Source organism: Ustilago hordei (assembly GCF_900519145.1).
Source record: "Ustilago hordei strain Uho2 genome assembly, contig: UHO2_contig_04, whole genome shotgun sequence".
NCBI classification, from domain to species: domain Eukaryota; kingdom Fungi; phylum Basidiomycota; class Ustilaginomycetes; order Ustilaginales; family Ustilaginaceae; genus Ustilago; species Ustilago hordei.
The window spans coordinates 982,536-1,001,909 of NW_024545261.1; the positions used below are offsets into that span (position 1 = coordinate 982,536).

Genomic DNA, 19,374 nt, shown 5'->3' on the forward strand with positions numbered 1-19,374 from the left:
GAAGGGACAACACATCAAAGGTGAAAAGGTGTCAGCTGATGAGTTTTGCGCTGTGTCCGTCTACCCTACAGTCTTTTGCAATGCTTGGGCTGCGTACGGAGGGGGTCGGTGAGGTGGAGAGTGCGGGGAAGTCGCGGAGGTTCATTCGAGCTTCACAACGGCCAGAAACGGAACAGCATCGTCCGAGCTCGCCCTTTTGCTGGCCATGTGCGCTCAGGCACGCCAACGTCCTAGGTTGAAGCCGCCGGCGGATTAAGGTATGCAACTTACCCGAAAAGACAATCGTCGCCAAACGGACACTGCTCGCCTCTTGAAACCATAGGGCACTTTCGCTGCTTCATTCTTTTGCGAAGTCCCTTCTTGTGCGCCGCTGTAAGAGGTTCATGTGAGTAGTGGCACGCAGCACCGTAAGCACAGCCTGTATCGGTGAAATGGTGAAATAGGCATGGCCTTGATCCAACGGTATGGGTGAAACTGTCGGCTGCATCAAGCGCCTCTGCATGCTGTAGAGCGATAAACGCAGTCAAAGCGTGGCGAGGTAAGGTGGTCAAACAGAATGATTGTGGTTAGCGCAAACGAGCAGAAGCAGACGAGACAGATCAAGAATCACTCCGAATCGTCTCTCTGAGAATCTTGGCAGACGCTTCTCCTACCAATAAGGGAGAAAGAAATGAGATTTGAGCTACTCACGTATTTCTTGCTGTCCTCGGAGACCTTCTCCTGGACCTTGAAAAGATAATCGAGATTAAGCGCCCGATGCGCATACTCGCGATACTTGTTGGAGGCTACCGCAAACCCTGGCACCTGGATCAAGTTGACCCTGCTCTCCAATAGACCCAATTCCTGGATCGCATTGAGGTCTTCCATATATCCGAAGTCGTCCAGACCTCCAAGATAAGCACGGAAACAGGCTGGGTCGCGCAAAACGTCTGCTAATGCCGCTTTGACACGCATGTCTGCTGCCTGATTTGCCCTGCCCACATTGACAACATAGTTGTGCATGCTGCAGTCCATCAGCCCTTGCATGAAGTCGAAGAAAAGTTCCCTGCGGGTGACGCGCCAAGTCACCAGAATGGTAGCTAGTGCATGAAGTGAGGCGAAGACGCGGATGCGTAGATCCAGCATATGTGGGATCAATTTGTGCTTCCTAGCGATGCGCTCGCGAAGTTCATTAAAGACGAACGCGCCTCCTTCGTAGCCTTGATTCATGTGACGAGGATCAAAGAGCAAGTTGTCACCGTCAATGATGACGGCGATGTAATTTCTTTTGCTCGACTGAAGTGCCTTTCTGAGAAATGAATCTCGTTCGGGTCCGTCGTGCATGAGAGCATACTCCTTGTTCGGGTTCCACGCTGTCTGGGATTGATACAGTCCCGCATACTCGTCCCAGTCCGCTTTCCTCAGGTCGGCGAGGGTAGGTCGTGGAGACTTGCGCTCTTCTGCAGATGCGCTGTCGGATGGCAAAGTGTATGATTCGGGGCTGAATGTCGGCGTTACTTTCTCCTCATTCGCTTTCGAGTCGGCATAGGCGATCAAGTCGAGAACCGGTTCAGATGTAACGGGTAGGTCGTTGTTGGTACTGTTTGATGGTGAAGCTGGTTCTAATATCGGCCGGTTCCCAACTCTTTTTGCGAAAAACGCTCGCAATTGATCCTGTGCTGAGGCGAGTGGATCTTCCGAGGAGACTTCTTCCTTTGCGTTCGATTCCGACTTCGCTCCTCCTCTTTTCCCTTTTCGCAGAGAATTGCTACCTCGAGGATCTGTACATGGTGGATGACTCGCATTATACGCCTCCCTATCCTGAAATCTTCTGGACGTTGGAGCGCGTTGGGACGTGTCATCATCCGATACGCGAGGCAATCTGGAGAGCTCGCCGTTCAACTTGACTTGAACACCTCCACCACCATGACCCTTCAATCCTGAAGAGTCTGAAGCCTTCTCCTTCCCTTTGAATGATGTGTGCGAATGTCTGGCTTCGTGTGCTCGCTCGGAGTACGAAGATGGGCTTGTCAGATAAGGCTGCTCGCGGACTCTAGCGATCGACGGTTCTGATCCTGGCTGTGCTCCCGTTGTATAATCGTTCAAGCCTTCCGGCGATATCCCGAACTTGTTTTGCAATACTCTGAATCGGTTCGACTTGAGTTTTGATGCTGTTGAGGGAGTTCGAAGGCAGCGAAGTTGAGACATAGCGGCCCCTGGTTGGAGGATCGAGCGGCTGGTCGAGGCAGCACCTGCAGCTAGTGCCCGCGCTGCATTCGATGATGAGCCTCTCCACATCTTCAAAGCTATCGCTGGGCTCTGTAGCCGCTAGAGGATGTCTAGATGCTTGTGATGCGGAAGCCTTCCAGGACGATGCGGAAACAAAGGTGACACTTTTTCTTCGAATCTTGTAGGGTGAAGGTGAAGCAATCCGAAATCCGAGTTTTTTTTTGGACCCTGAATGTCGAGCCAAAACACATGCTGCTCGGCTTTCCCAGCGTCCTTGACTGCTCACACTATACATACACCATTCTACTAGACCAAGACTCACATACCTGGAATGAGACGACAATAGAACACTCATCAGGCTGAGCGCTTGTCACTCCTTATCATGGACAAAGGCAAAGCAAGGCAGCTGGATCCGGACCATATTGTCATTCCTCCGCCGGATCGACTAGAAGACTCTCCCCTCACCTACAACCAGCTCGTCTCGGGCATTCTCGACTTTTTAGAAGTTGCTTTCCACACCATCCTATGCATGCGCTCGGTATACCCGTACGATGTCTTTGCACGACGCAAAAAGTACAACCACCCTTGCTACCAGTCTCGACATCCTGGTCTGAATGAGTACATCTCCCGCGTCCTCACCGCCCTTCGAAGCGAAATCGAAAGAAGCACCGTTAGCAAGGTGATCCTCGTCATTCGGCCCAATGTAGCCGTCGAAACAAGCAATGGCACCTCCGGAAGCGGGTCTTCTGGTGGATCCGATCTCAGTGCTTCAGACGCCTACGAACGTTTCGTCTTCAGCCTAGACTACATCCTACCCTCAACTTTGATAGACCCACGCGATAGAGATTTGGCAATATCGAGCAATGTCACCAGCAACGAGCTTGAGTTGGTCTTTCGTGGTTTCATGCAAAAACTCATGGTGGTTGATGGGATACTTTACGATATGCCTCAGATGCCAGGTGCAAAAGGGAATGATGCTGATGGAACCTCAAACACAGAGCTCACCTTCGCCGTCGTCCTGGAGATGGTGGACGAAGACACCTCTCCAAGCAGCAAAGACCGCAATCAGCCAACCACAGGCGACTGGATTCCAGCAGATACAGAGAACATAGGTCGCTCCCACCGCTGCATTTCATCACCCTCCGCAGTCGATCCAGCACCAAAGATCCGACCGATCAAAACCCTCGACTCGGGCGTGATCAACCTTATGCTCTATGTCGAAGAAGATATATGTACCAAGTCTGGCGCTCTTTCTCGTCCTACTAATCCGCGCAGCTCTCCGTCCAAAAGTGTTGTACGCCCGACTTCTGCCCAGCCTCGCGGCGTAGAGCAAGAGCTACTGCTATCAAAAGCGACCCAAATCGACATCACAGCCGCAGGAGGTGGCAACGCACGCGAGATCAAAAACCGAGCAAGACGTCTCGACGCTGAGAGAGACCTGGATCAACCAGCACTAGCACAAGCGGACGCAGAACCAGACATTGCACACGCCAAAAGCAAACGCAAACGTGCCAGGATGGTGCTCGGTGAAACAAGAGCAGCAGAAACAGACACAGAGTCGTCCTCTTCCGCACCGAGTTCGCCAAGTGGAAGCAGTCAGAGTGTCAAAGATGACTTCGGTGGGCAGCTTAGTGGAGGATTCTAGTGTAACTTCACTTGTCAAGAACTTCGTTTGTTCTATGCTTTAATATACACTGTTCTGCTATGCTTTTTGATCCGGTCGGAAACGGTGACTGAGAAGTAGCTCGTTGACGCGGAGGAGGTAGGCTCGGCTAGGTGATGCTCGTGGATTGGCACTTACGAGCCATTGAAGTCTGCGTCTGGTCGTATCTTTGCTGATCTCCTCCAGGTGGTTCTCCCGCTCAGCTTTGTCCTGAATGAGAGTGCGTTGGTTCGTGAAGCAAGAGGTGAGAATCGCAACGACGAGACTGCCCGAGAGGTCTTTGCCGGTTTGACAGCAGATCAGCACTTTCTCATTCTTGGTGAGGCTATTGTGTGCGATGTCAATGGCGGGAGGAAAAGCTGTTCGGATAGCGGACATGTCTTTCTTGCTTGATGACAGGTGCAGGGCGTATATTCCGCCGCTCGACGGAGGAGGGTTTAAGAGGTTGAGGGAGGAAAGCTTGTCGGACAGCTCCGATGCTGTCTCTGCTACCGCTTTTGGACGGCTCGCGAAATGTAATATCAGACCGTATCGTTGTCGCTCTTCGTCAGTGAAGGTATAGTCGGCAGATCGAGACCCAACAAAGACGCCAGTGTTGCTGATCTTGACGTCGCCAACATCGCCAACAAGCGGATCTTTTTGCTTGTCGACGTCGGTCTGTGATGCGTTCGGAGTGAACCAGTGTCCACCACTGCCATTTTCAGCTGCCTCTTGCGCAACAAGGCGGTCCACTCTTGCCTCCAGCTGAGATTTGTCGCAGGCCAACAGCTCTTCTCGATGCTTCCAAAAGACGTCTGGTGTCAAACCACGTGCCCAATTCTCATGGTCATCTCCTGCGCCTTGGACATACACGTAGCCCTCCCGTATCTTCATTCCTTCTCTTCCTGCTTCACCTGCTACGTTCGCTCCAAGGTTGGCAGAGTCATCAACGAATCTCGAGGCAGAGGCGAGGACAATTGGTACAGCTCCTGCTTGTTCTGCATTTCGGAGAGAATCTGACAGCGCATCAAGATCGGACTGCGGTGTCACGAAGACTGGCCTCAATGCTGTTTCTAGTCTCGGCACTTCAAGATCAGAATCCAGCAATGCCTGCACAAAGCCATCGATCCTGGTCTGAATCTGATCATGCTCGCTGGGCGGGATCATCCACCTCGGCGTCTCTAACCCTGCTTTCTCCTTTTCTGGAACCCCATACTTCTTCCTCGAAGCCTCATTCAACACAGCACACCAAGTTGGAATCGTCTTGCTCAGTGCATCAGGCATACTCTTGCCCCTTCTCGTCGAGTCAACAACTACCGCTCCACCCGCTTTTAGTATTGAAGGGACAAGATGGAGGTTAGATCGTTTGAGACTGAAACTCCATTGATGCGTATGTCCGTCCGTAGACTTGAAGTAAGATACCGCCGAGGTAATGCTAGGGTCGGTGTACCATGCTCCACATCGTAGATTGGCGATAAGAAGGAATGAAGGGTGGAGAGTGTGGATGCGACAAACGAAGGAAGAGTCGGCGGAGATAGAGTGAAGTTTGTTGTAGATCTGCCGGGATTCGCGCTTGATATAGTCGCTGTGAGACCATTCTTCACGAATCGAAGCTTTTGCGGAGGTTGACGGAAGATGATCCGTCGACTCGTTGGAGGCCATATCGACATGGTGACTACTCCCGTGTGCTGGGCTTGCAGGTGCGGAGAAGGTGGACGGAAGAAGGGCAAGATCATAAATGCCAGCCGAGTGGGACCCTTGGAAAATCGTTTTCTGCACTGTGCGGGTGACGCTCTGTTCCATGAACTGAATGCGTTTCGTTGCGGGGTCGGTTGGAGTGAGCGGGCTCGCTCCACTTTGCAGTCAATCACTTTGACTCAACATACTGTGAGTCGCCCTTGCAACTCAGAGAACGAACCTACGCTGGCACGGTGCGGTCGACATCGAACTCAACACACTTCGAGTTCTCACACACGCGCGAACGGTCTGCAACGCTGGTGGTTTCCGCAACACTGTCGACCAACAGCCTCCAGGCCGGCAGGGAGCCATCACGTTTGGGATCGGCACTTGTGTTCGAGCCGGAGATGGACCATGGACAACCAATCATTCAGACAACAGTCGCAAATACACAGCAGATACGGACGAGTGGGATGTACTGTCCTTATATTACTACTAACGAACCTGCACTTAGAGCTTAGCAGAGTCCTTGAACTCTCCAATCTCGTACTCAGCAGCTACCTTTTCGAGGATCTTCTCACTGTGGTAGGACCAGAAAGCCTCGGTGGCGTCCTTGCCGCAGTTCTTCAGAAGGATCTTTTTTCCTCCTGGGTGCTGCGAGATTCAATTGAATCAAGTTGAGACAAAGAAGCAAAATAACAGAGGTCAGCATGCCATTCTCGAAGGGAAGAGCGAGACGAAGTCGGAAGGAGCAATTGTACTGAAACTTACGTCGTCAAGGAAGCCAGTAACGTCATAGACTTTGCCCTCGACTGCAACCCAAGCCGAGTCCTCTGTGTAGTCCATGAGAGTCCGTCAAATCCCATCAATGGTTCGACCAATATTTTGAGAAATGAGAGAGCAGTGTTGTCGTCAGTATGCCGTTGAAGGTTGGAACAGGCGGGTGTACAAGGTTGTTGTGGAACATACCGGACTTGTGGTTCTTGAGCTCGTTAAGATCGACCTGCTTGCCCATTATGAAAAGCGTGCGAGTTTGTGGAAGTGGATGGAAATGCGATATGAGAATGCAATAAAAGACCAGTCCGAATGCGATGCGGAGCGGAGCGGATGAGATGGTATGATACGACACGATGGTGGGTGGTGGCTACCAAGGTGTAGTACAGACTGCGGCTGGGTTTGTGTGTGGGGATCGACCGGTTGAGCGCGCAAAGCCGTTAGCCGGAGTTGAATGTGAGAGACCTAAGGCAGCAGCTGTACAGATCGCGCGCTGCTGGCCTGCTCTCTCCACGCATTATTTTAGCGAGAAGGATAAAGGCAAAATTGGATTTCTAAACAACACCTCTGCCATTGGACGGCTGTTCCCTTCCGCTTTGAGCGACTCTCAGCAGCGATAAAATGACACTATAATTTTTCGGCCGGTATGCCCTCTGTCAACATGTCAGGACCGTCAAGACAGTCAAGACTTTCTCAGGTCAAGTCAGTACTGGTTGACTCGACACTGTCACACAATCCTCATGATACTATTGCAGCGATGTATCAAAGGGCGCTGCTAGTTGGAAAGGTATCAAACGAAAGCATCATGATTGCTTGAAAGTCTAGGAAGTGAACGTTGCTATGCAGGAGCAACAATACCCCAGCGCCAAATCCACTCTCCAGCCTCTTCAACCATCTCCTCTGTCACCTCGTGCCCAACCCCTGGTCTGCGATGAATCTTCAACCCTTCCATCTCACCTCTAGGCCCTGATGCCTCGCCCACAACCAGTGCTTTCAAAAAGTCTTGATTCCAATCCCACAACACCAACTTATCATTTGCACCGCTGAGCACGCAGATCTTCTTACCCCAGAATGGGTTCCTTCTTGCATCGAAGCTGTCGTACGCCGTCTGAGCTGGGTCAATCTTGTCGACGAGTGCCTTCAAGCTCGAGGGAACGTAAGGTGCAGCATTCGCAACAAACGAGGTTCGCGTGCGCGATGCCAGCAATCGAGAGTAATCGGGCATCCCGATGAAGGGCACACCGATCTTGATGCGTGGGTCGTTTGCAAGAACATGCCAAGTCGAATGACCCCCGAGCGACTTTCCGACAATGACCCATTCAGCTACATTTCGCTCGTCATGCGGGAAGAGGTAAGAGGGGAGGAAGTCGACAATGAATGAAGCGTCGCGTGCGCCGCCGACGATCATTCCGTAGAGGTCCATGGCGTGTTGCGTGTTTCCTTGCTTCCATGCCTTTTGACCTTCAGGATTGGTGGTTCGGTGACCATGATTGCGTGCGTCGAAAGTTACGACTAGGTGGTCTCGTTGTATCGAGGAAGTAGGGACCATTCCGGCATTCTGCTGCGCCTGGTAATCGGATTTATCGCGGGCGATCCGGTCGTACAGCTGACGTGCGATCTTCTCTTCCTTGTCTGCTGTACCTCCACGACCGTGCATGTGAATGACAACGCAAACCGGTGGAGGTGGTGGTGCACTTGCTCGAGATGGAGCAGGCGTCAATTCCGAAAGACCAAAGACGTTGACGGGAAGACCAGCGAGGTCAACGATCGACTTTGAGATGCTGTCACCATACTTGAAGGGTCCTGATAGAGTTGTGGCACCATCAATGTCTTCGCCGTTGACGGGTCGAGATGAACCGCGTCTCTGCACGTCCGGTTGTGCGGGTGATGAAGGTCCCGCTTTGGCTTGCTTGTTTCTCTTTCTTAGGCCCAGGACCATTTTGTCTTGCCCCTCGGTGATGTTTCGAGCGGGAGCCTAGATGAAGCAATGATCGTAAATTTCTCAAGGTTGTGGTGGTTCTGGATCAAGAAGCGCTAAGCGCCAGAGGTTAACTTGCAAGTGGTGTTGGTTGCTTCATTTCGCCGAGCTAGAAGTGCAGTTGAAGATGCACCGGCATCGCCAACGCGTGATGCATTAAATGGGAGTTCACAGGATCGGGAAATCGGGAAGGTATCAGGCGATGAAGAGGACGAGCAGAATGCGAAGCTAGTGGGAGCTAATGCAGCGTATGCACGAGGATTAACGCCATGGTATGCAGGGGATGTGTTGACATGACAACACTCATAAAGAAGATACGTGGCACATGGGCATGACTCGACATAGAGAGCACAGTCAGGTGGTTAGAACATGTATATATGCCCTTAGCTCAGTCGTTACCTCTTTATGACAATACAAGCCCTTTTACATAGAACATCAGATAAAGGAGTGCCTGACCGTGGTCTCCTAGTGGTGTATCTAAATTCAACTGGCTCCCAACGTGGGGCTCGAACCCACGACATTCAGCAGATATGGCGGGAGATAACGATCGCCAAGCCAGCACGGGTGAAGTAGCCAAGAGGACAAGAAAAGGTAAAACGCCACAACGAGTACAAATTGACGAAGAGGTCACCGACGGTAACGAAACCGAGTATTTTGACAATGAGGATGAAGGAGGATCCGAATCGGACGACGATAGCGACCGATACGATTACCGCACCCTGGCCAAAATCTTGGAGACGGTTCCAAAGCTCACGTCACGCAACTATTACAGTTGGAGCACACTCATCAAGGCCAACCTTCGAGTAGTCCCTCATGCCATACGACACTTAGAGGGCACGTACGATAGAAACCACCCGAAATGGAACAGAACTTTTGACAACGCCCTAGTGGGTGTCCTACGAAGCACCTTAGACACCGAAGGAGAGTACAACGTTCTTTACCTCCTACTCGACATCAGCAAGAACCACCTGACCTGCCATCAAGCCTGGAAGAAGATCGAAAGGAGCCTCACCAGTGAAGTAGCTAGAACCTCGCGACGGATAGCATTACTTGCCGAGCTCAATGAGACAAAAATGTTTCATGCTGACGCCCGTAAGCTAATCCAAGAGATCAGGGTCCTACAGACGGAAACTAGCCTTCTAGGTGCTCCATTTAGTAACGATGCACTATACTCCGCGCTCCAGAGATGCACGATTCGACACCCAGTCTACAAGGAAACAGTCGCCACGGTTCACCAGGTCAGCTTCGATGCCCTAGCAACGGCGTTGACTACACGCCAGTCTGCAATGGAGAGTGTACCCGGCCAGAAAGTGGACCCACGTCAAGCAAGTGCTAGAACGGCTGTGGGAAGCGAAGAACAGGCCGAGGACACTGAGTCGGACACGGGCAGCACAAGAACCAAGTCAAAGAGAATTCGTTGCTGGGTATGCAAGCGCTACGGACACGGCGCCAACAAATGCGATGCTTCCGTCGCCATCCCCGAAAATTCCCCCCTCACCAAGACCAACTAGGAGGTCTGGTGCTCTTTCACCCCGAGTTGGCGGCAGCTCCCAAAACCAGAAGGAACCACACGTTGGATCTTGGATTCGGGAGCGAGCTACCACATGGTTAATGACCACAGCATGCTCATCCACCCAAGAAATTGCAGAAAGCGCGTGTATACCGCTGGAAGCGAAGTACTGGAAGCAACTGCTGTGGGAGATACCAACATAGCGACAGAACATGGAGACGTTTATCTCCAAAATGTGTTGTATGTTAGAAAACTCAATATTAACCTGTTGTCAACCAACTCACTCACAGATGAAGGAGCACGTGTGACTTTAGACCCCACAGGCGGGCAAATACACCTAGCAAATGGCATGTTATTGAAAATAGCGAAAGATCGCGAGCGTGGACTATTAGAGTTCCGAGGCGACACATGGCGACAAAGCGCGATGACTACATCAACACCGCTGTTTGAAGGGGTTGATGAAGAGTTCGAACTGGCCGATCGGAGACCAAATATCTCCACAAGACAGCTCTGGCATGAACGCCTAGGACATCCAGGTCGAGACAAGTCCAGAGCAATTGTAGATAAATTGAAAGGCGAACCTGTAGCAGCATTGGACCCAGATACAGCTCTGATATGTGAGCAGTGTATACGGTCCAAAAGTACGGCCGCCCGGATGGGGCGAGGCAGCGGCGAAACAGCCGCGGGGCCCCTAGATCTCATCCACATCGATCTGATCATAGATTCATCCCGCGTGACAGAATACACGTGCACATTGGTGCTTGTCGACGACCATAGCAAGTATGTGCACGCACAGCCACTCTTACGAAAGAGTCACGCATTCACGCAACTCAAAAGAATAGTTTCGTTCCTAGAGACACAGACGGGCAGAAAGCTGAAAGCAATCCGATCTGATCAAGGAACTGAGTGGAAGAGCAACGAAGCATTGGAATGGTCATTAGAAAAGGGCATAGAGTGGCAAACCACTGTCGGTTACAACAGCAGACAAAACGGACGAGTAGAACGGATGAATAGGAGCCTGGGTGAGAAAATGCGAACGCTGTTGATGCAAAGGAGTTTACCAAAGAGATTTTGGCCGCACGCCATACGAGCGGCGGCATTCAAAATCAACCTTACTCCCAACGTTGACGGAGAGTTTCCATATCAGCTCATGTTCAAGAGATCACCAAAACGATTCGTCAGTCTCATGCGTGTATTTGGATGCTTAGCTTGGGTAAATATTCCAAAAGCTAAGCGAAACAACAAGAAGCTGGACCAACGAGCGGTCGCAGCCGTATTCATAGGGTACAGCTTAGAAAGAAAGGGATGGCTATTCTATAGCCCTGATTACTCTCCGAACGTTTTCTGGAGCAACTCGGCAAGGTTCATGGAGACACAGTGCTGGTCAGACCGATCAGAATGGCGGCCAATAAGTATCCGACCTCCACCAGTCCCAACTATTGAAGAGGACATCGATGATCTGGGATACACAGAGGAGAACCTATTTGATGAGAGGGAGCAAGAGCCTTTGGAAGAGCACGTGGACATGGAACTAACTCTCGAAGAGGAAGGACTCGGAGGACCACATTGTGACGATGAGAACTCTAACGGGATACCAGAGGAAAGGAGAACGACGAATGAGAGGGAAGAGTATGCACCGGTGCCACCCGAGGAGAGAGGCCCATGGCCGAACTGGAGGCCAGCTAGAGACATGCGCAACCCGGAGACCTGGGTAAAGAAGAGTTACTTCGGGTTGACGGCGGCTAAGGTCAAGGAAGGAAAGGACAGCCTGAACCCAACTGTCCGCGAAGCGCTGGCCGGAAAGGATAGGAGGTTCTGGGAAGAGGCAATGCGCAAGGAACTGGATGGGCTTGAAGCGATGGGAACGTGGGAAACGACTGACCTACCGCGGGGTATGAACACAGTCGACACACGATGGGTACTCAAGATCAAGACTGATGCAAACCTCATCCCCACAAAGTACAAAGCAAGATTGGTAGCGCGAGGGTTTACACAAAGAGAGGGCTTAGACTACACAGAGATATTTGCGCCAGTGGCACCCATCCAGGCAATAAGGGGAGTGCTGGCCATCGCAGCCGTACGGGACTGGGAGGTTGATTCCATCGATGTCAAACAGGCTTACCTCAATTCGAGCCTACGTCATGATGTTTACCTAAAGCCACCGGTAGGAACTAAGGTACCTCCAGGAAAGGTATTGAAACTCATAAAAGGGCTCTATGGTCTAAAACAATCAGGTCGGGAATGGAATATCGAGCTAGATACCCACCTCCGAAGTATCGGCTTCCACTGCATGCCGAGCGCCCCATGCCTTTACTCAAGAGGAGCGGGCGACCAACTCACAGTCATTACGGCATATGTGGATGACATGCTGATAGCATCGCCATGCAGGAAAGAAGTCGACCGTACCAAAGCCGAGATAATGGACAAGTGGGGAACAGAGGACAACGGACCTGTAGGAGAATTCCTAGGAATCAAAATCACTCGAGAGAGGAGACAAGGCAGGATCACACTCGACTTAAGCGCATACATTAAAGGCATGGTAAGTAAGTGGCTAGAGAGAACAAGTGAACGAACTTGGATACCGATGCAGAGTGTAGCAGGAGTCGCTGGAGGAAACAAGTGCAACCCAGATCAGGCCAAACGATACCAAGAGTTAGTGGGGCAACTTCTGTGGGTATCCAACACAGTGAGGCCAGACATTTCGTTCGCAGTAGGCGCTTTGGCACGATACATGTCAGAACCGATCGACAGTGCTTGGAGTGCTGCGATACACTTGTTAAAGTATCTGAATCAGACCAGCGAATACCGCTTAAGTTTAGGGGGAGCACACAGGAGTCACGCGAACCAACCGGTGGTTACGTATACCGACGCAAATTGGGCTTCTGACCCTACAAATGGGCATAGGAGTACGTCCGGAGCGATCACATATGTGTATGGATGTCCGGTTAGTTGGAAATCACATGTGCAGAAGTGCGTGGCATTATCGGCAGTGGAAGCAGAACTGGTCGCAGCCTCCGAAGCAGCAAGAGAAGCACTCTTCTTCTCACATTTGCTCAGGGATCTAGGAGTGTCCGGAGTTAAGCCAATACTGCGCACCGATAGCCAAGGGTGCATACAGGTCAGTAAAGATCCGGCCAAACACTGGAAGCTCAAACACATCGATACCAGATATTACTTTGTTAGGGATCATGTGCAAGATGGCGACATATCAATCGAGTTCGTCGGAACGGCCAACAATGTCACTGACATACTCACGAAACCTCTCAAGGGACTCCATACGACAAGGATATCAAGAATGATAGGATTGGACATGCCGTTGAGGGGGGGAGTTGAAGATGCACCGGCATCGCCAACGCGTGATGCATTAAATGGGAGTTCACAGGATCGGGAAATCGGGAAGGTATCAGGCGATGAAGAGGACGAGCAGAATGCGAAGCTAGTGGGAGCTAATGCAGCGTATGCACGAGGATTAACGCCATGGTATGCAGGGGATGTGTTGACATGACAACACTCATAAAGAAGATACGTGGCACATGGGCATGACTCGACATAGAGAGCACAGTCAGGTGGTTAGAACATGTATATATGCCCTTAGCTCAGTCGTTACCTCTTTATGACAATACAAGCCCTTTTACATAGAACATCAGATAAAGGAGTGCCTGACCGTGGTCTCCTAGTGGTGTATCTAAATTCAACTAGTGCGCACAGATTCTATCTGTATTCCGAGTCCGACTCCTTTTGCACTGTTACATCGGCTCTTGCTACTCTCGACATTACAAAGGAAATTAAACAGCGGAAACCAAAAAAAGGGAGCAGCGGATGCGGAACGAAACAAAGCTCTTCTTTGACGCACGTTCCAGTTTTTTGCATGTCCCGTCTTTGCAAAAAGTGGAGCACGACCGAAACTCCACTTCTACGACCTTGCTATCATAGGCTCATCACGGCTGTCAACAAGGCTCGTTGCGATCGCACCCACTTGATTTACTTCTTTCTCCACCTCTCCATCTGTCCAAGCACTCCTTCTCCTCCATCTCATCTCCTCGTCAAGTACGGAACCGCTGGATTCTCCTACCCTCGATCGGTTTCATTGGTCGGACCTCTTGGAAAATCTCCTTTTGCTCTTCTGCCTAACGATGGCAAAAGGATCACTTCTGCCCATCCTGGGCCTAGCTCTGGCTGGTCTGCTCGCTGGAGCGGCCACTGAGTACACAGCCTTCCTTCTCTCTTCCGACAGCTCCTTGCGTGACTTGGCCGCCTCCTGTCGGGTCCCATCCCGTCAAAAGCTACGCACTGACATTACTCACGGCAACCTCCCACACTTGGACAACATGCTCTGCACCACCATGACCTTCTTCCGAACCGCTACCGCGAAGCGCATCAATCTCGGTCTCTTTTCCCTCATGGCTGGCACAACTCTTCCCCTTTCCTACCGTCTCTGCTTCCAAGCAGTCTCACCCAACCGCAAGACGACTCTGTACGCAGGTTTCGTCCTTATCCTCCTCAACATCGTCGGTGCAGCACTTGGTCTTGGACCTTGGACATGCTTCTTCTTCACTTTCGCATACCTTCCTGCTGCTTACAGAGCAATGAAGCTCTCCAAAGCCTCGGTCGCACCAGTCCCAACACCCGCTATCAACATCTACACAGTCAACCTCCTACACATTGCAGTTGCCGCCACTGCAGCCATCGCCGCTATCGCCGACGTGAAAGGTGCACTTTGGAACTACGCTGCTCTTGGTGTACAGTTCGCCGGTCTCGCTTACTTGCCGATCGCATGGGTCAGCTTCCGCACCCCAAAGGTCAACGACGAAACCAAATCCCGCAGCGTCATCCGCCGCTACGATGCAGAAGGTGTTAGCTACGCCTTCGAACGCACCTGGTCGTACTACCGTAAGATGGCCCTCATTTCGGCTGTCATGTATTGGTACGGAATTAACAGGATCATCCGTGGCTACTGGTTCCAGGGCGAGACCTTTGACGCTACCTCCTTCTTCTGGCTCGGTGACATCTCGGGTTCTGCGTTGGCTTTGATTTTTCTCGTGGTCTCGGAGAAGTTGACTTTCAGGAACAAAGCTGCAGTGCACCCTGTCACTGGTGAGCCCAGATCGCCATTGGATGTGGAATGCGATAAGGCGATTGCAAAGGCTCCTGCTGGATCGCCCTGGTTGGAAAAGTCGACTGCAGGTTTCATCGTCGGTAGTTTGGTCGCTGGTCCTGGGTTTGCGGCCAGCATGTGGTGGTGCAGTGGAGAGGAGGAGTTGGGTTGGAAGGCACGCAAATCTTGGAGGGAGACCGTGGCCGTTGATGGCAAAAAGGGCAAATAAACAGCGATCTCTTGTGCTTCCTGGGAAGCACCTGCTTCGTCTATGGTCTCACAGCAAAAAGAACCGCCGCGAAGCGCGTTGTGTTCTGCAACCAAAACATGTAACCAAGGTCTACCCCTTTGCTTCTTCTGTGTTTTCACAATCCAACAGTTTGCTCGTCAGTGCCTTCAATGTATCTCGTGAGGCTTGCGAAGGGGACAAGATCAATCGACTGGCTGTCGTTTTGTGGCTATATGAAGCTTGTTGTGCGACGTTGGAAGAACGTGAAAAGCTGAAATGCACGTCCGCTATTTTTGACAACTGTTGGAACCGTTCGGGCCTTCTAACTTTCCGAAACTTTCGAGTTCTTCAATATGCTTTCCTCCTTCCCGCCCACCAACATCACCTTCCAACATGTCATAACAGACTCAGCTGCGAAGGAGCCGAGACGCTCCTCACTCATCTCTGCAACCACAAGGCCGTCTCAAGACATGCAGCGCCCTAGCTAGCAGCTCGGCTGTGCATCCACTCACGACTTCGTCTTAACATCCACACCATGCCGCCTCCATCTGGCCCAAGCCCATTCTCCAACCCAGTCTCCACCACCACCGAGCTTTGGCAGCGACTCGAAGCACGGCGACCCCTTCCACTCCAATTCGTCCTCAGTCTATCACGTCGACCCAACGCCTCGCTCTGTCCGTGCCTGCAAGTTGATCTCCAGTCCACCACCCTGTCAGGTCGCTACTTCACCGTCACTCGCATCCTCGACCCAGAGCACCGCGTACCCTACGTCTCTCTCACTCCTCTTCTCCTCGCTTCTGGCCTATCTCTCATCGAAGGTTTACTCCGATTCAGCATTCCCCTAACCTCCTACGATCTTTCTTTAGCAGGCTTAGAACCATTCGATGATTTTTGGATCTCGCTTCCGCTTGCTCGATCGATAGCTACCGAACTAGACCTTCTACCGAGTCTCGCTGCGACGTTGGATCCAAAAACGGCGCTAGCATGGAGCCTTGATGAGTTCGGCGAGGGTCTATCGCATAATTGGAGAGTGCCGGAAGAAGTTGTCTCTGCTGCGAAGTATAGCACTGATGCGATGCTGAGCGAAAATGCGGCTTTTGGAAGAATGCAAATTCTGCCGAGAGGTCAACAGATAAAGACGCTAGTTTCGGGTGAATTGAGAGGAAGGGTAGTGAGGAGGGCGCAAGAGAGGAGAAGAGAGGATGGGTTTGTGTTGCATCAGAGATTAGTTAGATGGAGTGCTCAGGTGTATGCTGTTTGGGATGATCTGAAGGATCTTCTTGACGTGCATGGTGAAGATGGGGAAGCCAGTGAAGAAAGGCAGAGAAGGTGGAGTAGAATAGTGGAAGATCTGAGAGAAGTGACAGTTCCGCCCACCACTGTGGACATTACTGAGTGGATGCAGCTCATCTCAAGCCCTTCCTCACAGAGCCGCTTTCTGACGGAGACATCAGTAGCGCAGACGCATGATGAAGCACAGCGTGAAGAATTGGATATGCTGGAGCCGCTCTCACTAGCAGAGCTATCTCAGCTTCGCTCCGACTCAGACCTCAGCGAGACGCTCTTCAACGCCTTCGAGGGTGGAAATATGGAGTCACAGATCGCGAGAACGCGGTCAGTCCTGCGTGCAAAGCTATCTACTTTGCATCGGATGACTCTGCTCTCTGTCCCACACCTTGCTTCCGCTCGCAATGAGGACGATGCTAGTAAAGAGAATCCTCTTTCTCACGTAGGTCAAAGACACAACCCCGTTCAACAATGGAGAGCTCTTCCAGACCCTACAGAAGACAGAGCCGAGTTCAGAAATGTCGAAGTCGCGATGCTACATGACAAGATCGACAAGCTCACAGCTAAGCTGGACGCCTTCATCGGGGCCCAGACTCGCTCCTCGACAACAAGGTCACTCTCAGCGTCGACAAACGATCATAAGCCTGAAGCTGCAACAAGTGATAGCGTTAGCGTCCACCGACCGGCAGACCCAATCGTTGGCGTACAGCCTGCTGCTAGCGCATTCATCGACAAGCACCCCTCACTCGCTCAACCTTCCCCGACTGCAACATCACTGCAAACGATCGAAACAAAACCTTCGCTGGTCATCATACTCATCTCCATCGCACTGTTCTTCGCACTCATTCAGTACCAGCATTGACATACGCACATCCAATCATCTACTTGTACAACAACATCGCATTTCTAAGACAAATAAAAAAAGCAAATCTAGCCCTGAAGAGCAGCACAAACCCCCTCCCTCCCCACATCCAATGGTCCACGTATCGCCTCTACCGTATGCCAAAAAGCATAAGCTCTCCTGATACTAACATAATGCGCTGCTGCAGCCCCAAAAATGAGCACGTGGAAAATCTGATGACTTGCCCCTAACATATCAAATCTACCTGGTGCGAACCTCTCCGGCATCCTTGCTGCATATAAACCTGCGCCCAGCACATATAGCGCCCCTGAAGTGATGAGGAAGCGCAAACCCATTGTTTCTGTTATCGTCCTGTACCCATACAACTGAACCACATGAGCTACTGGAACCACCGCAGATAGACCCAACACTAGAAACACTGCGGTACGATAGGGTCGATATGCAGGAGTAGCATAGCTGGGTGCCAACACAACATACATCGCCAGCCCTCCTAGAAGTATGATAGCGGAAGAGTAGGCGAGCTGGAAATGCGGATGGCAATAAAACCCATAGTGAAGGGCGGGGAGGAAAGAGCCAACGATCATGACTACTATCCCTACGTAGTCTAGTTTGTTGAACTTTTTGGAGACCGAATGGGAGTGACATTGAATGGCGTGGTAGGTGGAAGAGAAGCCGAGACAGACGATGGAGCCGACGAAAAAGGCGCAGAATCCGAGGATGTCCAGGGTGTCGGGAGCGCGGATGGTGAGGTTGGTTGCTTTTGATGCGATGCCGGATGGGGAGGTGGAGGAGAAGAAAAAGGATAGGGCGCGGCTGAGAATTCCGCCACCCGTCGCAGTCGCTGTTGAGGTGAGATGGGAGTGTGTAGAAGTCGAAAAAGGATAGGAAGCGGAAGCAAGACGAAGCACTTTCCCTGTTACGGTGGTGAAAACAAGACTGGAAGGATAGAAGATTCGATGATGCGAAAGCGGTCTAATGAATGCTGGTAGCAGCCCGAAATGCTGCAGAAGATGGCTTGTCGATAATCCGACTGAGAACACTGCTCCCCAGAGATGGGTGTGAATATTCACTGTTTCCCAACACAAACCAAACGCAACGATCAGCGACTTGTCCAACAATGTACATGAAGCAGTGGAGAAAGGGTAGGAAACTTACCAGTTTCGTTATGCCAATAAGCCCAAACGCTCTTCCAGCATTTATACACAGTATCGTGTTCAAAGATTTTTAGCCTTTCCCCCTCTCGGTGTGTTCCGCCTGGGCGACGGTAACCTTTGACGATCCAAGCGTTGTCCTGTGCCCAATTCGGAAGCTGCGAATGATCAACCAAATATGGATTAGACTCGTCCTTCTCCTTCTCCTCCGTCTCCTTCTTCGCTCCAGTGCCTGCGGCAGAGGAGGAAAGTATAGGAGTGGCGAGAGGGGGGATGGTGTGGAAAGGCGCACCTTGTACTCCAGCAGCGACCTTGAGCGTGGTGGACAATTCGTGAATAAAGATCAAAGCGATAATAGCTGGGAAGAGGATCCAGAGGCCGTTAGGGAGAATGTAGAGGAAGACAAGGGTGTTCCAATCGTTGTGGCCTGTTTTGCACCAGCCGCAGCAGTAGTCCTAGACACCCCGCAAACAAATTTCTCCGATGTCAGCAATCTCTACAACGACTCACTCTAATAAGGGAAAGCCGGGACTTACGTTAAGAGCATAGAGAATGGTCTTGGAGAGCGTCATCGTCACAGCAATCAAGCCCCAGACGGGCGCGACTGCAATCGACTTGGGTGTAGCTTTCAGATGGACGAGATAGACGTAAAAGAGATTGAGGAAGCATTCTACGACGTTCATGAGCGATTGTGCTGCGGGGAAACCGTCCTTAGCATCCCAAGAAGGCAGGCCGTAGATGTAGTCGATGTTCATATAGAGCTTGTAGGGAGACCAGATCCAGTGGAGATCGCCGCCAAGGAAACTGCGGGGTCGCAAAAGAATGTAACCGACATCCCAGGCAACGACGAAGGAGCTGAGGAACAGCCAGGCCGAGATCAGGGGACGAGGACGGTGGACTGCTTGTTGTGCTGCCGCCATCTTGAGGAAGGAGCAGTCGAATACGGCAAGAGATAGAACGG

The 19,374-nt window shown here is 51.6% G+C and overlaps 10 protein-coding genes across 10 annotated transcripts; 5 read left to right on the plus strand and 5 right to left on the minus strand.

Moving 5' to 3' along the window:
• Positions 1-266: 266 nt before the first annotated feature.
• On the minus strand, positions 267-2,277 carry UHO2_02672 (uncharacterized protein; the record flags this gene model as incomplete). Its single annotated transcript, XM_041555460.1, has 2 exons — positions 267-503; positions 691-2,277. The coding sequence occupies 2 exons, from the start codon at positions 2,275-2,277 to the stop codon at positions 267-269; spliced, it is 1,824 nt and encodes a 607-aa protein (XP_041411394.1).
• A 313-nt stretch (positions 2,278-2,590) lies between these two features.
• On the plus strand, positions 2,591-3,853 carry UHO2_02673 (uncharacterized protein; the record flags this gene model as incomplete). The annotated part of the gene is made up of 1 exon (XM_041555461.1): positions 2,591-3,853. One exon carries the CDS (start codon positions 2,591-2,593, stop codon positions 3,851-3,853), a length of 1,263 nt encoding a protein of 420 aa, XP_041411395.1.
• Positions 3,854-3,910: 57 nt separating this feature from the next.
• UHO2_02674 (uncharacterized protein) lies at positions 3,911-5,512 on the minus strand (the record flags this gene model as incomplete). The annotated part of the gene is made up of 1 exon (XM_041555462.1): positions 3,911-5,512. One exon carries the CDS (start codon positions 5,510-5,512, stop codon positions 3,911-3,913), a length of 1,602 nt encoding a protein of 533 aa, XP_041411396.1.
• A 525-nt stretch (positions 5,513-6,037) lies between these two features.
• On the minus strand, positions 6,038-6,542 carry UHO2_02675 (putative cytochrome b5; the record flags this gene model as incomplete). The annotated part of the gene is made up of 3 exons (XM_041555463.1): positions 6,038-6,181; positions 6,299-6,360; positions 6,497-6,542. 3 exons carry the CDS (start codon positions 6,540-6,542, stop codon positions 6,038-6,040), a joined length of 252 nt encoding a protein of 83 aa, XP_041411397.1.
• A 597-nt stretch (positions 6,543-7,139) lies between these two features.
• Positions 7,140-8,240, minus strand: UHO2_02676 (uncharacterized protein; the record flags this gene model as incomplete). The annotated part of the gene is made up of 1 exon (XM_041555464.1): positions 7,140-8,240. One exon carries the CDS (start codon positions 8,238-8,240, stop codon positions 7,140-7,142), a length of 1,101 nt encoding a protein of 366 aa, XP_041411398.1.
• A 569-nt stretch (positions 8,241-8,809) lies between these two features.
• Positions 8,810-9,790, plus strand: UHO2_02677 (uncharacterized protein; the record flags this gene model as incomplete). The annotated part of the gene is made up of 1 exon (XM_041555465.1): positions 8,810-9,790. The coding sequence occupies one exon, from the start codon at positions 8,810-8,812 to the stop codon at positions 9,788-9,790; it is 981 nt and encodes a 326-aa protein (XP_041411399.1).
• A 423-nt stretch (positions 9,791-10,213) lies between these two features.
• On the plus strand, positions 10,214-13,294 carry UHO2_02678 (uncharacterized protein; the record flags this gene model as incomplete). The annotated part of the gene is made up of 1 exon (XM_041555466.1): positions 10,214-13,294. One exon carries the CDS (start codon positions 10,214-10,216, stop codon positions 13,292-13,294), a length of 3,081 nt encoding a protein of 1,026 aa, XP_041411400.1.
• Positions 13,295-13,922: 628 nt separating this feature from the next.
• Positions 13,923-15,113, plus strand: UHO2_02679 (uncharacterized protein; the record flags this gene model as incomplete). The annotated part of the gene is made up of 1 exon (XM_041555467.1): positions 13,923-15,113. The coding sequence occupies one exon, from the start codon at positions 13,923-13,925 to the stop codon at positions 15,111-15,113; it is 1,191 nt and encodes a 396-aa protein (XP_041411401.1).
• A 535-nt stretch (positions 15,114-15,648) lies between these two features.
• UHO2_02680 (uncharacterized protein) lies at positions 15,649-17,262 on the plus strand (the record flags this gene model as incomplete). Its single annotated transcript, XM_041555468.1, has 1 exon — positions 15,649-17,262. The coding sequence occupies one exon, from the start codon at positions 15,649-15,651 to the stop codon at positions 17,260-17,262; it is 1,614 nt and encodes a 537-aa protein (XP_041411402.1).
• Positions 17,263-17,330: 68 nt separating this feature from the next.
• On the minus strand, positions 17,331-19,333 carry UHO2_02681 (uncharacterized protein; the record flags this gene model as incomplete). The annotated part of the gene is made up of 3 exons (XM_041555469.1): positions 17,331-18,331; positions 18,418-18,868; positions 18,950-19,333. The coding sequence occupies 3 exons, from the start codon at positions 19,331-19,333 to the stop codon at positions 17,331-17,333; spliced, it is 1,836 nt and encodes a 611-aa protein (XP_041411403.1).
• Between the last annotated feature and the right edge of the window lie 41 nt (positions 19,334-19,374).